Here is a 19,734-nt window from a genome sequence, read left to right on the forward strand (position 1 = left end):
TGACTGACCTTGGGTTGGTTTAAACAATCAGATAGCCCCGTGATGCTCCAGACACTTTATACAATTGCAGTAAACCCGAGAGCATGTTCTGCAGGTCAACATTATCCCCAAAGGTTTGTGTCAATATCTAAAGCTACCATTTTATTATCACAGTATTTTGAAGAGCAACATTTAGTAATTACAGATCAACTGCCTCACTACAGCAGTTTAACCTTGCTTCTCCCAGGTGCTCATACAGAATAAGTGGCAACCTAAGATTCAGTTTTACTCTTCAAATACTCGCCACAATTAATGCCTGACGCTTCATGCTGCAATTGATTAATCGAGGCCACATACTGGCCGGCTTTCCCACTGTTCCTCAGTCCCATCTCTCACACAGCACCATGATTTTATCACAATCCCAGCCCCATTCTCATCCCCTTCCAAAATTCTCTGTCAAATACCTATCCAATCCCATTATTCAAGAGCAATGCTGTTCCTGAAAAAGACTTACTGATTCAAAGCATGGATTTCAACTGACACCAATGTTGCAAGCTTATCCAAGGACTCATTAAGTTGCAATGATGCCCTTGCTCTTTATCACTTATTCCTGCCCCAAGGACTAATGTGTATTGTCAAACACAAGGATCACCCTGCCCTGTCACACATAAATTGCAACGAACTGTTACAAAGAACTAAAAATAAATATATACAAGAATGCAAATCTATAGTTGCTGTGACATGGTGAAAGTTTGGGGAAAATCAATTTTTCACAGAGCTACTCCACATGTATGACCTCTGGCCTTGTCACTGCTCCAATTAATCACAGTCTTTAAACTTACTTCACAAAAGGAGGGCTTCGTTTTTCAGTAAACTCATTGCTTTCTGTGCTGCAGGTCTTTCCATCACTTCCCGTCTAACTCGGGTAAACCGGCACAAACGATTCTTACCTTGGACACAAAGCTCCTCAGAAAACATTATGCAGTGCCTGGTGGCAAAATCCCAAGAGAAGTTACAATGGGTTGAAAATCAACACCATCACATCACAAAACCACCAAAGTCCAGTTGTTCCCTGGAAGCAAGTCTGCAGCACCTTCACTATTCTGAACAATGATTCTACTTTATGGCCGTCAACTCTTAAAGCAGTGTCATGAAACCTCCACCAGATTGCAAACATAAAGTAAATAAATAAATAAATAAATACGAATTTGTAAAAGAATAACAGCTCATGTATTAAACGGTTTTACTGGCCCAGGAGTCCACATTGCTTTTTCTACCAGACTTCACATTCTTTCCCTTTTGCCCTGCATGTTGTTAGTGCCTCTAAGGTCCCACATGCCTCTGGGACCTTATTCCGCAGGTAATTTCATCATAGACAGCACATGTAACATGTTAGAAGAGAAAATGTCGGAGATACTCAAGTCGGGCCACATCGGGGGAGAGGGGGAGAGAACAAGTTTTGAAGGAAGGTTTTCATATTCCAATTGTCCATTTTTGTACTCTTCCCTAAAAAACAGTAATTATGGTACTCATTGCCAAAGTCGGAGAATGCATTCAGAGGCCGGACTCTCCGAGGAGTTACTTGGCCTGCCTGTATGAGTTAAATCAACTAGCAGCCAATACATTCTCAAAGGGTTTGGATACTTTAATTGTCATGTTCCTTGCCAACTTCTCCCAGCTATTTCCTCCATTGATAAGATAAATCTCCAACCTATCTTCATAAAGACCAGAGGTTTCCATTGTAAAACAAACTAATCTCCCGTGAAACTAGAAATTGAAAACAGTCATCCACGCAGCAAGATCTGCCCGTTGTTACTTCACAGTTCAAGTGTGGCGACTCATCTTCAACTGGTGCTTTTCCTCATCTTTCCCACAGAAGCAATGCTGACGTGACCTCTTCAGGGTCTTTCAACTTAATGCTTCACAATCTTGACTGGGCCTCTGGATCAGGAATCGAAACACTCCTTCACCATGGTTTGTCATTTCTGGGTAAAAACACACAGGCAATGCTACACTATGAGTATGCTACTATAATTATATTTTGTGAACCAGTAAATGGTTATTACAAAGCATCAAGATACATTTTAACTACTAAAACGCTGAATTAGGGGAACTGGCTACATTTTAACAATAAAGCAGGAGAATAGGATTAAAGGACTCGAGGGGTTTTCCTTGTGCAAAGTTTGATGTGTGCCAATTATGATTGAGGAATACAGACATTAGACACATTCACAACCAAGATGGATATCAACAGAGTGGAAGGAATAAAGATTCATATTCATTACATCACATGGATTAATCTTTATTGAAGTAGATCAAAATTATTTTATACAGTTGTGCACCTAATGGGCGAAGGAAATGTGTTGTCTGTGGAGACAGATGGGTTCATTTGCCTCTTTGTAGTTACAAGCTGCAAGCATGCTCCAGCAACATGTCCTTTTGTCCAGAGATGCAGCCTGATCTGCTGAGTTACTCCAGCATTTTGCATCTATCTTCGTCATGCTCCAGCAATCACAGGCATAGAATGAATCAGAATGAAGGACAGCGAGTTTGAGGGGATCATGAGAGTGCTGATGAAGTCTGGGAACTGCTCATGCTTCAGGGCACAGTGAGCTCGCCCAAACAGACGGGTGGTCAGCACCATGTTAAGGCTCATCGACACAGCCAGACCACATTTACAACTTCAGCTTATGGACAATGAGAGAAAGGCTTCTCTCATACAACGAGCTGGGATACAAGGAAAGAACATGAACCAGGACAAGAGTTGTGAGGATACAGGCAGCTCACTTTACATGGGGCAGGCGATTTTCTGACATCAACGTAATTTATTCATTTACTGACATCAACATAATAAGAAAATTAAAATAGTTATTGTGGAATTTCAAGCTTTGGTGATGAACCTAGCAGGGTTTGGAAAGAAAAGTGTTTTTTGTAACTTCAATAGGAGATGGAAAGATCTGGCATCTGCATGATATAGTGGAAGATACTATAATAGTGTTTTTTTGTTGTTTTTTTATGATCCAAAGACTTTTATTAGCAATACAGTATAGGTAGCTTTATCTTAACATACTACTCAAGACTGGGAAAGAAAGGGAAAGGGGCTTTCTATTAAACCACAGTATGACTCGTGGCATGAATGACACTGAACTACACGAACCTTTCCAACTTAGAAATTGACACCTCATATACTGTCCTTGACCACATCAACCAAGGGAATAGCCCAAACTGCAAACACCACAAATTCAACTTGCCTGGAAGCCCAGACTTCTCTACATTTCTAACCTGTCAGTAACATCATTTCTAAGTTGCTGAACCTGTTTAGTGTCATCCAACTTCCTGTTATAACACCAACCCAAACTTTTAACTGGTTTCTCCATTATAGATGGTATTTCTTCTTTATCTACACAGAACCTTTTCTCTACTACCTTTTCTCTTGTCAAAGAAATACCCAATGACTTACTCGGCTTCACCTTCAATCTAGCCCATTAGCTGTCTGTGTGAAGGGCAATGCAATAGTGTGAAAGCAGATACATAAAGATTGAGAGCCTTAAGCAGAGTAGAATGCTGAGATAAAGGTGATATTAGCTTGTAATTCACCAGACACAATATAATTCCACAAAGTAGTTCTGCAATAACACCCATTTCTATAACAATGTGGATTTAACAGAATTGATGAGTTAGGGCACAATATTTGCTTCACACCGGCTAAATTGATAACACAATTTTGATTAAGAACTAGAAAATTGCTTAAAATACTTTGGAAATTGACAAGCAGTAAAAAAAAAAAAAAAAAAAAAGCTGCATTGGATTTAAAAAGTAAGTGACAAAAAACAGCTTGTAACCTTCTGCAGTAATCAGACACCATTGTCTTAAGAATATAATGTTGGGGCCATTGAAATTCATAGGCAGTCCCTTATTTTGACACAGGCACACTATATTACACTATGTAATTATAACTTGCAGTAACTAAAATAAACATGGCTAAAAAAACATCTTTATTTTTGAAAATCTTGAGGGGAAATTTTCTTTGTTTCAAGAGTGAAACTCTGTAGCCTCTAACCCCCTTCCCATCGGATGGGCGGCACGACCGACGTCGCAGCGGCCTCTGCAGTCTGTCTGTGTATTTTTTATTTTTTTGTCCCGTTGAGGGTTTAGTTTGTAGCGGGTTTTTAAATGTGTATGTGTGGGGGGTGGGTGGGGGAAACTTTTAAATCTCTTCCCTGCATGGAGACCCGACCTTTTACCTGTCGGGTCTCCGTTGCCGTTGGGGCCTAGCGCCGTGGAGCGGCCTCCAACTGGAACGACCTGGAGGCTCAAGTCACGGAGCCTGTGGAGCTGTGGAGCTGTGGACTTACCATCGTGGAGCTGGCCAGCTTCAGAGCGTGGAGAGCTGCGGCGGCGCGCTGCTGCGACCCGACTCCGGTGGATGGTGACACCGTGAGCCCGCGGGTTCCTGCTGGGAGACCGCTTTGCGGGGCACCGGCAACGGCAACTTCTCCCGCTCGAATTGCGGGGTTCAGAGTGACCTGGAGCAGAGCCTTACATTGCCCGGCGCGGCTTTAAATTGCCGCGGACTTGCTAGCGCCCGCCGGGGGCTCCAACATCAAGACCCGAGGCAGGGCCTTACATCGCCCGGCGCAGCTTTGAGTGGCCGCGGACTTGCTAGCGCCCGCCGGGGGCTCCAGCATCAAGACCCGGGGCAGAGCCTTACATCGCCCCGCGTGGCTTTGAGTGGTCGCGGACTTGCTAGCGCCCGCCGGGGCCTTTGACCTCGACTTCGGGAGAGGAATGGAGAGGAGGGGAGAGATAAGGCTTTGCCTTCCATCAGTGAGGAGGAGACTCACCGTGATGGATGTTTGTGTAAATTGTGTTGGTGTGTGTCTTGGTTCTTTTCTTGTATGGCTGCAGAAACCAAATTCCGTTTGAACTTCATGCGAGGTTCAAATGACAAATAAACGGTATTGTATTGTATCACAGACACCATTATCTTAATAACACCGTTTACTGTAACACTAGATTACTTAAGAACGCAAATATCGTGTCACAGCAGAGCTATCTGACCTGCAGTATTTGGTAAGTGTTCTTAGAATGTGTTAAGTTGAATAATAACAGTTTATGAAATAAGTGATACAATGTATTTTGTTACTGTTGTGGAAATTATGTTGAAGTAACAACTACCAGACACCATGAGAGATTGGCTTTGCACACAGCCAGTGTGAAGGAATGAACCACTAGAATTATCAGTAACTGGAGTGGATACTTGAGATGTGTAGCGTAGCTCTGTGAAGAGTTTCATATCCAACAAGGATCAAAGACCAAGTAGTTTTATGCTTGTTTAAATAAACATACCTGTCTAAATAACTGGCATCACGGTGTTATGCACTGAAATTTTAAATGTAGAAAAATGATAGACTTATTCCAAAATGGGAAACAAGAGCAGTCTAAATGAATGCAAGAACTGTGTACCACATGGTGTGACTTTATGTACATTGATGTACCTGCCACTGGAGTTAGTTTGCAAGGTTGGCGCCTCCAATCAAAAATCTTTTGTTGGTCACTCTGCCTTTCTTGCTTTGTGAACAACACCACCCACCATAGTCCAGACACCACAAATGCCTTTGTGACTTCCCATCTGAATAAGCAGAGATTTTTCCTTTCCCCCGTTTAGCTTCAGAGTCTATCCTCAATTAATCTCAAAGATGATGTTCAGCCAACATCCTTTTCTGCACAATGTGTGACAGATTTGTCCATCTGTTCTTGATAAATTTAGTTACTGGAATCTTCTCCTTTAACTTGCAGCACATGTGCGCATATGATACAGCACCATGTTCTGTATCACTAGCATTGAAAAAAAAATTCTGGAAAAATAACTGGCTGAGAAACGTAATCTGACTGTCCACAATGATAACTCTGCCATTATTTTTCAATATTCGAAGGACTATTTGTTCAAAGACACTTTTGTATGATTGTTGTGGAAATCTTCAGATGATATGGACTGTGTGACCAGATCCGACTCAACTCATTGTGGGCAAATAAATATTTTAAAGTCATGGCAATGTTTACAGTGGTGACAGGAAGTCATTTGCAGTGGGAGCACTTCTGGTTTCAGCCTGCAGCACTCTCCTGCCTCTTGGGAATAATGAGCACTGAGCTGAATTCCTCTGAAACCTTTCACTTCTATATTCCCAAATTATTCTGCTTTATACCTCATCAAAAATGTGAAGATACCACTTTCGTTGTAGTGACTATTGATGTCGCTGGAATGAGCGAGCAGGAAGTGGGTTTGAACCACTTGCTTCAACTCCATTAATAACAGGCCATTAACGAACATGGCAAAAACAGTACAGCTCCTGGCATCTGGCACAAGCCTAAACCACATGCAGCTGAGAGAAACCCCGCTCCCAATAAAAAATAACTGACAAGTTCTGAGAATTGCATATTCTCCAAACTGTTCAGAGTCAACAACTCTTCTCTGTTCAGTGGATCCACACAGACAGTGTCACAGAAGGCAGCAGAAGGGTTTACATAGCTACAGTGCAAACACAGTAGTGCAACTCTCATCTGGGGAGGAGATTTAAGAGACACTGCCATTTCATATTTACTCGTGTCAGTCTCAAACAGTACAAAGGCACAACTATTCAACTTGAGAATGAAGGAGCTCTGAGCCCACTTCAGCCTCAGCATAAACCACAACCACAACTTCTAAAAAGGATGTGCGCTGCAGGCCAAGAAAGAGGCTGCTTTGTCGATATTTCAGTTACTTTGCCTCTCGTGCACGAACACGTGACACATTCTGGGGAGCATAAAGGTCCTACCCAGGACAGCCAGTAGTTTTCCCCATGGAAACAAGGGAAGACAAACCAAGACAAAAGAGGAAGCATAAAGTTTGACAATGTAATGCAGATAATCCACACATTCGCCCAAATGCGGAGATAAAACACAACCGCAAAAGCAGTAATGCATATTATTAAAGAATTAATGCACGTCAATCAAAAATCATAATAATGGTGGTAATTCACTTTCTATGTATGTGGGAAATAGGACTGAACAGTATGAAGGGTCTAGACCCAAAACGTCACCCATTCTTTCCCTCCAGAGATGCTGCCTGTCCCGCTGTTACTCCAGCATTTTGTGTCTATTTGGGAAATAGGACAGACTAATTCAAAATGGAAATAATGTTACAATTATTGCCAAATCACCAGAGATCAGGTCTCTGAAAAGACTGTGCGCAGAGTGAAAACATATACAGAGTCGAGTGACAACAGGACATGAAAATAATGAGCAGGAAATGAAGTGCCTGTCCATCAAGATCATCACATACCTTCAAGCTCAAGGATTCACAATTCACCAACAGAACAGTGAAGGTATTGCAGCTAAACTTCAACCAAGCCACATCCGAACTGGATTTTCAGCAAGGGTCAATGAGCGTTTTGGCAGAGATGAGGGGAGAAAAAACACCAGTAATCCTGTACTTCAACTTGTTGTTGAAGAATGTTGAAGTTCACAGTTTTGAGCCAGATCATGGTAAGTTTTTGCTATTTTAAATTTTTGAGATTCAAAATTAGATCATTAAGATTAATAGCGAGCGCCAGAAAACTTTCACTTATCTTCCACAGCTCATGCATCATGTCACCAAATACACGAGAAGACAAATACAAGCATTTCCTAACAAAACATACTTGTCCTTTTTTTTAAATTAAATTAGGGAAAATGAAAGATAAAAAACAAAGAATGATTTGAATGGCTATGCAGGCAGCAGGCATGGAATAGTCTACCCCTGCTTCACTTTCTTATGTTTTTCAGCTGATAGCTTGAAAACTAAAGGGGTCCAGATTTCCAATTACAGCCTTTGTTAGAACTGCTCAAATTAAAATACTTTTCATTATTTCCAAACACAATCTTGCATAGCACATGCCCAAGCCAGCTGTACATTCTTGACTTGTGACATGCAGTGATACATTGAAATTACTAAACAACCCAAACGCCACTCATAATCCCAAAGAAAACGGCAAAAAGTTAAAAGAAATGGTACAGACAAGCAAAATGCTTGTGCACCTCAAAGTTCAGATGGGGCAATGTTTTTTTAGGTGTCTGCAAATTAGTGCAACATGAGGTACTGTTCCTACAACTTGCGTTTGGCTTCACTGACAGTGGAAGAGGCCCAGGACAGAAAGGTCAGCATGGGAATGGGAAGGGGAATTAAAGTGCTTGGCAACCAGGAGATTGCAGATTGAGCAAAGTTGTTCAGCGAAACGATCACCTAGTCTGTGCTTGGTCTCGCCAATATATAGGAGTCCACATCTAGAACCGCGGATACAGTAGATGCGATAAATGAGCACAAACATTGGCAAATTTCCCATCTCCTGAGCCAAGCAATTCACGCAGTGAACCTGCAAGGTTAACGTGCCAGAAGCAGAAGGGCAGCACAGTGGCGCAGCGGTAGAGTTGTTGCCTTACAGCGCTGGAGACTCTGGTTCAATCCCAACTACGGGTGCTGTCTGTACGGAGTTTGTACGTTCACCCCGTGACCATGTGGGTTTTCTCCGAGATCTTCGGTTTTCTCCCACACTCCAAAGACGTACAGGTATGTAGGTAAAATTGGTTTGGTAAATGTAAAAATTGTCCTAGGTGTGTGTAGGATAGTGTTAATGTGCGGGGATCACTGGTCGGCACGGACCTGGTGGCCCAAAGGACCCGTTTCCGCGCTGTATCTCTCAACTAAACTCAAAGTAGACTCATACCTTTCAAATGGGGAAAAATAAGCAGCTGAGAAAATGGCAATTTTTTGCTTGCATGTGTTTGAATGTTTTAATTGCTGTCAATGCCCACACATTTTCAAAAGTCCAAATCATTTTCAAAGCATTATTTTTTTTAACATTGATCACAAAATCATGGTGCAAGTGAAACAGAAACATTGTATTTTAACAGGTTTGGCAGCTGGTGAAGCTGGGGCGGTGGAGGGCGGAAGATTAGGAACTGGAGTCTCATTGCAGTTGGTCACTTCGACTGGAAGGGATCTACATTGCCTCTTCTATGCTGAGAGTCTGACAATCAAGAGTAAATGGTATCTCAGAACCTGGTAGAAGAAACATCTTGACATTTGGGGGAAGCCAAACCGCTGCAACATTTTCCTTCTTAAGTTTCTCTTTTGGGCCAGTTGGATCCCCTGCCCATGAATTAGTGTTGCTTTCTACTGCTCCCATCTGAGAGATTGTTCCCCACATCGTTTAAGGCAGTAAAGAGGGGAAGGGGAGGATACAAGGAGGAAGAGCAGCAGCTAAGGAACCAATGGTCCCTTATAGGATTAGATTACTGGCAAACAAATAAATGGGAGAGACTTTGAACAAATAATTTGTTGATCTGTAGACTGCCCTTAGATACAAGGGAAGGAACAATGATTATTACGAGTGAAATTAAACTAGCAAATCTGATGGGACTAAAGATTGACATATTTCCTGGACACAATTGTCTTCTTCCTTGAGCTGGGCCATGTAAATACATATGTTGCAATCTCCCCAAATTGCCTGGGTTCACAAACAATCCTAAAAGTTTGGAACTTTGCAAGTATAATGTCCTCATTCAGGGAAGGCAGGGATAGAAAACAAAATATAAAGCCGCAGGATTAACCTCTGTTCATGGGAAAGTGTTAGTACGCATTATCAAAGATGATTAGCAGGACATTTGACAAAGCGTAAAACCATTAGGCACAATAAACATACTGATTAAAAAGCTACTGGTGTTTAACAAATTCTTTAGTGTTTTTTTTAAGAATGTAAAGAGTAGGAGAGATAAAAGGAAACAAGCGGAGGTGGAGTATTTATCTTTCCAGAGGGCATTCTGCAAAAGCGCACACAAGTGAACAAGTCAAGCAAGGGTGGTGGGGAAGGGTGTAGCATGGAAGGAGGATTGGGTAAATAGAGCAAAGTTAGGATAAATGTGCCATTTTGAGGTTGACAAGCTGTAACTAGTCAGGTGCCATGGGGATCCATGCTGGGCGTCAACTATTTACCTTCTTAAATCTATGACTTGGATGAAGGGACCCAAGTGCAATGTATCACAGCAAGCTTGGCTGCAAAGAAAGGTGAGAAAGCAAGCTGTGCAGAAAATATGTGAAAAGAGGTAGATTAGTTGAGTAGATAGGTAGATGTTTAAGCAAATGGAAGCAGGTGGGAAAAACACAAGTAGAATATTAAATGGAACTCTCAGAGCAATCTAGATGTCCATGTAAAGGAGACTCAAAATTGGTACGTAGTTATAACAAATAAAAAGGGAAGGCAAAATGAATCGTGAAAAAACTGGAGTAATTCGAGTATGGGCCAGGCTGCATCATCTCTGGAGATAAGGATTGGGTGATGTTTCGGGTCGAGACCCTCCTTCAGACTGGTTAGGGATAAGGGAAATGAGAGATTTAGACAGTGATGTGGGGAGATAAAGAACAATGAATGAAAGATAAGCAAAACGATGATAAAGGAAACAGCCTATTGTTGGCTGTTTGTAGGGTGAAAATGAGAAACTAGTGCGAATTGGGTGGGGGAGGGATAGAGAGAGAGGGAATGTCGGGGCTACCTGAAGTGGGAGAAGTCAATACTCATACCACTGCTCAAGCAAAATATGAATGCTGTTCCGCCAACCTCCTGGCAGAGAGGCTCTGACTAAAATGAGAGGGCAAAAAGAATCTTGGCCTTTATTCCAATGGGGACATTGTACAAGGGGTTGGTGAGACTTTAAACAACTCCACTAACGTGTCCAAGTTTAGTCAATTAAGGAGCTATCTTTTTGCTCTAGGAGCAATTTACTTGGTTGTACTCGATTACATCCCATCACAATTCAAAGACGAGGACCATGTGTTCCCACCAAGATCAATCCCTCATGTGTGTCGCTGCAAACATGAACTGGTCATTCACTTTCATTGTCACTTGTTGCACTTGCAGATACAAGCATAGATCAGCTACCCCCAAGTTTGCTAAATAGGTAAGCAGTAGATTGCAAAGGTAATTCCCAGCTTAAAGTGGTTGCAAATATTTCAAAATAAAGTGCCACACATTCTAGAAATAACTTAACTCCCAATGCTGACGGAGTTGTTAAATTAATATTACCAAGTAGACTGCATGTCATCAACACAAAATTTACTGAACTGTTGACACCAAAACCGGTGAAAGTTTCAGGTCCTTATTTATGATACCATTGTTGATTTGTGCAGGCTTTCTCCATTTGATTTGAAGGACAAAGAATGCATAATTAATCTGCCAAGGGCTGGTATTCAATTACCTGCCTTCCTCAGCATATTCGTAAGAGCACCGGAATGAGAGAATTACATTCCATTCATAACATCATGGAGAAACATTCTTTGAATGGTTTGTAAACACAATGTTTCATTTCAGCTCATCAACATAAAATAAAGACAATTCACGCAGGTAGAACATCAGGGAATTAACTCCCAAATCCCCATCACCTCCGTCCCCACTCCAAGCCATCTCACTAGTAGTGGCCACACTCTGAAGATTTAATATATTGTAGATTTAATAAAAACTGAATATGTAACTCTCCCCTCACACTCACACACGTTTCCACGGCAGTAACAAATCGACAAAGCTTCTCAACATACAAAAGCAGCCTCTTGCACCCCAGGCATCCTCGCTTACTCTCCAAATTACAGGCTGCAAATTTCAAAAGATCATGCAGTGTCACAGCAATTGTGGCAGAGTCTTTCACAATCTAATACCTAAAAATATTTGTTCATGTTCCATCACACAAAGCTTTCAAATGCTGAAGCCTGCCAACAGGAGTGCAGTTTTTATTAAAGACCACAGGGGTCCAATTGTAAACAAAACCAAGATAATATGAAAAGCATGGGGAAGCCCCAGCCTAATCCACCTTGGATCATGTAGGCACGCACGTGCACCAACACAATTACCCATCAACTGAAACGTTGCAGGTCTTGGGTTGCAGCAGGAGTACGAGATGTGCAGTGGATGTTTCCACGAGTGGGAAAATCTAGGAACAGAAACCAGAGCCTCAGAATAAAAGGAAGTACCTTTAGAAAGGAGATGGAGGAATTCCTTCAGAGGGTGGTGAATCTGTGGGATTCTTTGCCACACAAGGCTGTGGAGGGCAAGTCAATATTTAAGGTGGAGATTGACAGATTCCTGATTTGTACGGGTGTCAGGGATTCTGGGGAGAAGGCAGGAGAATGGGTTTGAGAGGGGAAAGATAGATCAGCTATTATTGAATGGCGGACTAGAAGTGATGGACCGAATGTCCTAATTCTGCTCCTGCAACTTAAAAACTTACCACGAGGTCAAAATATTGGACCAATTCATAATACAAAAGAAAACGAGGCTCGCTCCTTCCTTCGAGGACCCGAACCTGATCTACTCAACAAGGGACAAGATTATGGCTCCATTCATCAAGTGGAAAAATTGACCAAAGATCACTCAAATTTCAGTGTTTTAGTGGGGGAGTGGGGGTGAAGAGCTGGAGATGAGGAAAGACCAGGACCAATCAGGGCCAGCCACAAATGATCTCAAACCGTGCATTGCCTGGTGCCTCAGGAAAAGGAAAGACGAACAAACAAAAAGGCTCAGATGGGAGAAAGGATTAATCTGTCCATTATCCAACTGCATACATAACAACATTCCCTTTGGACAAGTATGGGAAGGAGAAACGGGTTGCAATTCTTGCATTTCCCACTCTGCAGCTATCAAATGTCTGATGCAGCACAGTTACCAAGAGGGCAGACAAGCGATTCCCTCCTGCTCACCCTAAATGGGTTGCCAGCGCTAAAAAGGGACCAGGAATCCCCAAGGTAATGAAAGGCATTAAAAAATCTGCAGGGATGAAACAAAAGTCACAAAATGGGTGGCAAACAAAAACCAAGAGCTGCCAGAGATGTGTTAACATTGAATAAGTAAATATTTAGTGGCAGAGGTTCGTCTGCTCTGCAACATTCCAGTCTGCTGTGTCAATAAGGTTGCCAGTCCAATTAAATCATCTCTCCCAGAGATTATTTACCAGAGACCAACATCAGTTGTTTTTTCCTCCTTCACTTCAATCATGTTTTGCACAGCCTGGTCTGAAGAGGCTCACCTTAAAGTGTCGTCTTTCAAACTGTGCCAGTGACTTGCAGAGTACAGGGATGAGATAGAGAACTTAGTAATAAAGTGTCAAGACAACAGCCGCTCCCTCAATGTCAGCAAGACAAAGCAGCCAGTTATTGACTTTAGGAACTAAGGTGGTGTATAGGCTCCAGTCAGCATCCATTGTGCTGAAGCAGAGATGGTTGAGAGTTAAGTTCCTTGGTGCAATTCACTAACAATTTGTCCTGCGTTAACCACATTGAAGCCACGCTCAAGGAAGCACACAGACGCTTCTACTTCCTCAGAAAAGCAAGGAAATCTGGCATGTTTTCAATGACTCTCAACTTCTTTTGCTGCACCATAGAAAGCATCCTAAATCAGGATGCACGACAGCTTGGTTTGGCAACAGCTCTAACCAAGACATTAAATTGCAGCGAGTTGTGAATGTATCCCCAATAATCTATGTATGAATGCAGCCATCTACTCCAAAAACATTAAGCTGTATTCACTAATATTTTACATGGACCAGGTTCACCCCAGAATACATTCATGTTGCCATAGGTGAATACTGCAGGAACCCGTGCACAGAATCAAGGCCCTCAACCCATATGGCAAAGTTTGATTCAGTGTCAAACGCAGTGTCAAAATAGATGGGTGTTGAAATGAAGCCACAACATCCTCTCAGATTCCGTACACCCAGCTAAGACAAGTACTGGAGTTGCCTATGCTAGTCTTTCCAATATTTACAGATCAGACATTGCCATGATAAACAGAATCAGATCGTTGTCACAGATCTGTTGTGGGAATATACATTCTACCACTTGGCTACCATATTTCCCATGTCACAGTAACACCACAATTCACAGTACCTCATTGGCAATGAAGCATACGAACAAACTCTGATTTGGTGCAATTGCAACTACTCTTGTCGTGGAGAGTGTGACATGCTGTCCACGGATTCTTATTCCATAGTGTTGTTCAGTGACATCAGTAAGAAAAAAAATCATAATAGAAATACCTAAAAAAAAAAGTTGAACGGGGCTGGGGTAATTTAAAGCCCAAATTGAGGTTCATTTTGTTCACACAGTCAGCTCCTCCAGACCAACCAGCCTGTCGAGACACTGCACTATCCTACCCATGATATTGCGCAACCCTATCTGTGACAAAAAGGGAGACAAATCCAGATCGATTTACAAAGACTTACATAGCTACTAATTACAAAATGGGGACAAGGCTACAGAGTCAGTCGCTCAAACATAAAACTTCTTAAGCAGTGCTCTAGTCCACCTTGCTATTCAATCCGCTGTTTCCCCAGGAACAATGCAACCCATCTCAGGGAGTATCCATTACCTACAGGGCGAATGCAGCCCTCAGCCCTGTAAATACTTGCACAATTCCTAGGTGTTTGCTCCATGCAACAGCACGCCTCCCCAGCAGGCTCTTTTCTTTCACTGTGCAGGGCTGCCAGCTGATGTCCCGGGCAGAGTACAATAAGATGCAGAAATCTAATCTGACCAGCTCATTCATCTTTCTTGCTGCCAAAGTTTGCTGTACACCAATTGACCCCCATGTTCACATACCCAACCATAGCCTCTCCTTAATAGTAATAAAATAGGCCAAAAACTATTAACACGAGAGAAATGAGTTGTTAAACTGGTCCCAAGGTGCTATTCCAGGAGCACCTCAAATGTACCAGTGGGGAGGCGAAGTGGACAAATTCCAGAGGTAGCAAGAGAGATATTATTGAAAAGGTTAACCCTAGAAGGCTACATAGTTTAAGATTGATTATAGTCATTGCTTGGTTTTAAAAAAGAAACACCTTCTGGAATATATTTCAAAGTTAAATTGCATAAATTGTGAAGTGGAGAGTGGCGCAACAATTGTCGTACAGAAAATGTTAAAGCATTTTTAAAAAAAAGGCAAGAAAGACCAGGGTATGGTTTGAGGTTACAGAGATCGGGCAGTGAGTGGCCAGGATGCAATTTCATCTTGAAAATAAATGTTATAACCCAGGATTTCAAGAACCAGGTTTCGACAGAGCCCCATCGAGATGGTTGCTAGGTGAAACTTATGGTGCATGCTCTGGTTCTGGCAGTAAATCTTGCAGTCTAGCCCCAAATTCCACATACCTGCATGCTCAAATTTGTATCTCGGGCAGGATAAAGGAATCATTCTTTTCCTCAACTCCACTTGCACACAATTGACACATATAAACAAATGCATTCCTCAAGCTTGGTTATAAAATGCAGCACAAGAACTTGCAAACTGGAAGTTATTTATACGCCTTTTTAAATTAGGTTGACATTGAACACACACGCAAACACAAATTTGTGAGATCACCAGCAGCAACCCGAAGAAATGAAGCAAGTAAATAACAATTAACAATGAAATGCAGGAGCTGGGATTTACTTACCGACAACCTCCTATACCATTTTGGCGAGTTAAGCAAGTTCCTCCATTCACGCAGGGTTGAGGCGAGTCATGGCACTGGAATGCTGAGTGAAAAGAAAACAATATTAAAACCAGTGCAAAAAGATATTAAATTTGTCGACAAGCTTTTGCAATTCTTCCTCTCACTAGCAGGAATTTATTTAAACATGCAGCTTTAAAACCTAATCATTACAAATTCTACCACCTACAAAACAGATTAGTTTGATATTCATGAAATACAAGTCATGTTTTTTTTATTTTAATTGGATCAAAGAGGAAAAAGGCAATTAAATGTTCCAATCATTTTAACTTTCCGAGGACTTTATTGCACCTTTTAACATTTTGAAATATTGTGGTATGTGCTTAACAGGAGCATTATGTAACAATTACTCCCGTTAATCCAGTGACAAGTCACCCAAATCATAACGAAGCAAAACAAAAATTATAAGAATGCTGTGTTTTACTCAAGATTTCAACATCTGCAGTTTCTTGTGGCTAAACAACAATGAAGTGCGGGGTTACTTTCGACGTTAGTTTCATGACCGTTTCCTGTTGGACCTGTATTGCCTAATTTGCATGTCATTGTTACACTTCAACCTGATGGGTTGGATTCCTGATACATGTGTAAAACAAGTCACCAACAGTTTCTTCCTTTTAATATCCATCTTTCCTCACTGAAACTTCAAACAGATTTCATGTGAAACACAAAACAGGAGGAGATAGGGGAGCCATCATGTTGTTTTACTGCTTATTACTAAACGATGTTTTTTTAATACAAGTTTCTAAGGAAAGATATCTTCAATTTCCAACTCCCCTACCCCTGATATTCCATACCTTTTTGCCTCTGGTTGTGCCAAAGCAGAACAGCTGTCAACACCAACATACACTTTCATTAAATCACAGCAAGAACCCTTCTCGCCTTGAATACATGTAAGCTACAACTTTATCGGTCACAGGGAGTCACAAAGAGAGCAGTGGTCCATCTTCACATCCTTCTTTCTGTTCCATTTTCAGAAAGTAATTGGGCAGCATTTCAGCATCGTTATGCCCCTGTCCCATTTAGGAAACCTGAACGGAAACCTTTGGAGACTTTGTGCCCCACCAAAGGTTTCTGTGCGGTTCCCGGAGGTTTTTTTGTCAGTCTCCCTACCTGCAACCTCCAGCAACCACCTGCAAAGTCTCCAGAGGTTTCCGTTCAGGTTTCCTAAGTGGGACAGGGGCATTACTCTGCCAGAAAACAGGATGCATGCCCAGAATGATGTGCATGATCCTGCCAAACATTCACTTTTGTTACAGTCCAAAGACTTAGGTATATGTCCCTGTATGTCTAACTTTGGAGCAATGCAAGGATTTAAGAACATTTTGAAAAGTGGAGGGGGGAGTGCACTTTTTGCAATGTACTCGACATCAGAACAATATTAGCCAGGCCAGGACAATCACTATCCATTTATTCTAAAATGCTCTGAGCACGTTTCTAGCCCAAACTGGTAAATACACAAAGTTGAAGGAGGGACCTACCGCTTGTGGTTGAGGGTTTATCCCCACCACTCAATTAAAACAAACACTGTTATCCAATGGACTGACAGCTCCTGTAGTCCTGCACAAGTTACCATCGGTGGAAGAGACAACAAAGATAATTATCTAATCCCAGTAGGAGCATGTAGAATACATTGTATCTTTCCATATTTTGGAGAGCTTTTTCATTTAAAAAAAGTTGTAACAAAATTCACATAAAACTAAAAACAGTGTAAAAAAACTGCATACATTGTTACGATCTCTACATTCAATAATAAGCAAATGTTCATTCACTGCCTCAAGATCAAACAACATTGAAACTAAAGTGCTTTTTGAAGATATAGTTACAATCAGTTTTATAGTTCCAAATCAGTGTTATATTTACATTCAGAGCTCACGTTACTGATGTTATCAGCACATTGCAAGGTTCAGCTCCAGGAGGGAGAGCACCGGCTTTTCTCAGGGACAGGTGGAATTTTCAGGAGTTCCACTTCATGAACACAAATCATTCACCCCCACAAACCAGGTCATGTCCAAGAAACCTCAAACCCGCCACTTTGATCTAGTAATTGTTAAGACAAACCAAAAAGTCCTGCCTACAACAAATTCTTAAGACCAGCTGTTCTCAATCTTTTATTTTGATCATCTCACACTCTCCTTCACAGCGAGGATGAAGAATCCAAATATCCTACTGCCCAGGAACAGATGTCACATGTACAGATTCCACTGTCAGTGCCAGAATTTTATGCTCCCAACAAATGCTTGCCATCAGGAGTTAGTGCATCCCACTGTCTCCCGACTTCCTCCAATCCCCCATTCTCCACCCACACATTGTAATTGCTCATTTCACCGAGAATTCCAACCAGCTGAGAAATACAAGAAAATCAGTGACAATAATTTTTGTTTAAAACCGCTTGTGAACACACTTGTCATACCAATGGTTTTAATTGAGCAGGCAAGACGCCAATTGCAAAGCACACCCCTGGTCACCCAGACGAGTTTTGGTTCAGACGCCTATCTCAAGTGAAATGGTATGAAAACAAATTCCTTTATTTTGTGTACTGGTCGTTTAGGTGTGTGCAATGAAACTTCAGCAGCCAGGTATGAAGTTTGAACAAATGTATACATTATTTGGCAACATTCCAAGATTTTGTTGTGAGCAAATTTGTGTAGGACAATTTGAGACTACACAAAATGGATGGATCTTGGATGAAAACCGCTGGAGCCAGTGCAGGCTCAGGTCTATGAACAAGTAATTCAATGAGTTTCATCCCTGAAAACTTCATTTTAAACACTTATCCAACTTATCCAATCTACTAACTATGATCCCAATCATTCACTGCACAGAAATATTTTTTCTTCCTGTTCCTACCCGTTCTTTTGCCAAACATCATCATCGTACAGACCAGCAGATACTGTACATCTCACAGTTCAATACACGTCAGTTGCAAATTTGGAAAATGTGCTGCGTACACGTGCCCCTAAACCACATGTGTTTGTGCAGATGAGGGTAGACAAAAATATGGAGAGACTAAAAACATGGGGAGAAATTAGAATAGATGGTCAATGTTTGTGGTTGACTCAGTGGGACAAGGAGGGCAGAGTGCTAACCAAGTCACAATTGATGAGTTTCCTCCAACTGGTCTACCAGTTGTTTAAATTGTTGCCAAAGTATTATCAATCTCATTTTGTCTATTAAATGACAAAGTATGTTCTATTGCTTTGAAGTCAACTTCTTTTATACTCTTCGTACATTCATAAAAAGGTAAAACTTTTTAAAAACTTCACAATATGCAGTGAAATACTTCCTCAAAACTTTCCTTCGCTCCATAGATGCTCCTGCACCCGCTGAGTTTCTCCAGCATTTGTGTACCTCAAAACTCTATACGGTCAATTCCTGGATTTTAGGTGCTCCAAATTCTCTTGGTGCCTCAACCACATTTCCAACTGTTCAGAATGCAGACCAAAGGAAATAAATTAGAAGCCACACATTTATCTACTCATACAGAGCAGAATTTTATTGTGACAGAATTGTCCATTAAGAACAATTTGCCAATATCTATGAAAGAGACAATGCCATTCACCTAACAAGGCTCATTTCTATCCCAGACAATAGACACATGATCAAAACATCTGCTCATTCAAGTAATGAGTAAGTTCAACACATCAGAACTATTGTCTGCACCCCACATAAATACCTCTAGTGGGAGGGCCCCAATGGCAAATATCTGAGCTTGCATTCAATTCAATATAAAAACTATTCCATGAATGTCATTCAGATCTTTGTTTGCCCCATGGATATTAACATTGGACATGAACACATTGATGCTAGGCCAAGAAAACACACCAACGCCTCTACTTCCTCAGAAGAACAAGGAAGTTCAGCATTTCTCCAAAGACTTGTGAATGCCCCATAGAATGCTATCAGGATGCATCACAACATGGTTTGGTCACAGTTCATCCAGGCTTGGGAAAATAGTCAACATAACCGAAGAACATTTACATCTTTAGGGGGGGGGGGGGGGGGGGGGGAGAGGAAATAACAAGAAAGCAAGTGGTCCTTCTTATGGCTGTTCAATCCATCAAATTTAAGTTAACCAAAAGAAAAAGGCCAGCCACACATCTAAAGCCACTTCACACATTTCAGTGTATGGTCTTGTCAGTTTCAGCACTTTAACTCTTCGAAGTATTTGAAAGCAACACCCGTACACCAGAAACCAAGAGTGACATTCAA

General features: G+C 41.5%; 1 protein-coding gene across 2 annotated transcripts in view; it reads right to left on the reverse strand.

Annotated features, from left to right (window-relative positions):
- Window positions 1–19,734, reverse strand: part of LOC129701053 (neurogenic locus notch homolog protein 2-like) — a 147,622-nt gene that overhangs the window by 114,374 nt on the left and 13,514 nt on the right. Inside the window, exons 1-2 of one of the 2 annotated variants that reach the window (XM_055642000.1) lie at window positions 15,817–16,540; window positions 15,469–15,550 (exon numbers count right to left, since the gene is read on the reverse strand). In XM_055642000.1, coding sequence (XP_055497975.1) covers window positions 15,469–15,550; window positions 15,817–15,826 — 92 coding nt within the window. In that variant the 5' untranslated portion in view covers window positions 15,827–16,540. Of the gene's footprint in view, window positions 1–15,468; window positions 15,551–15,816; window positions 16,541–19,734 lie in introns of those variants that run through there. The other variant, XM_055641999.1, reaches the window with a different exon arrangement.

The sequence above is a fragment of the Leucoraja erinacea genome, chromosome 10 (genome assembly GCF_028641065.1).
Source record: "Leucoraja erinacea ecotype New England chromosome 10, Leri_hhj_1, whole genome shotgun sequence".
Lineage (NCBI taxonomy): Eukaryota > Metazoa > Chordata > Chondrichthyes > Rajiformes > Rajidae > Leucoraja > Leucoraja erinaceus.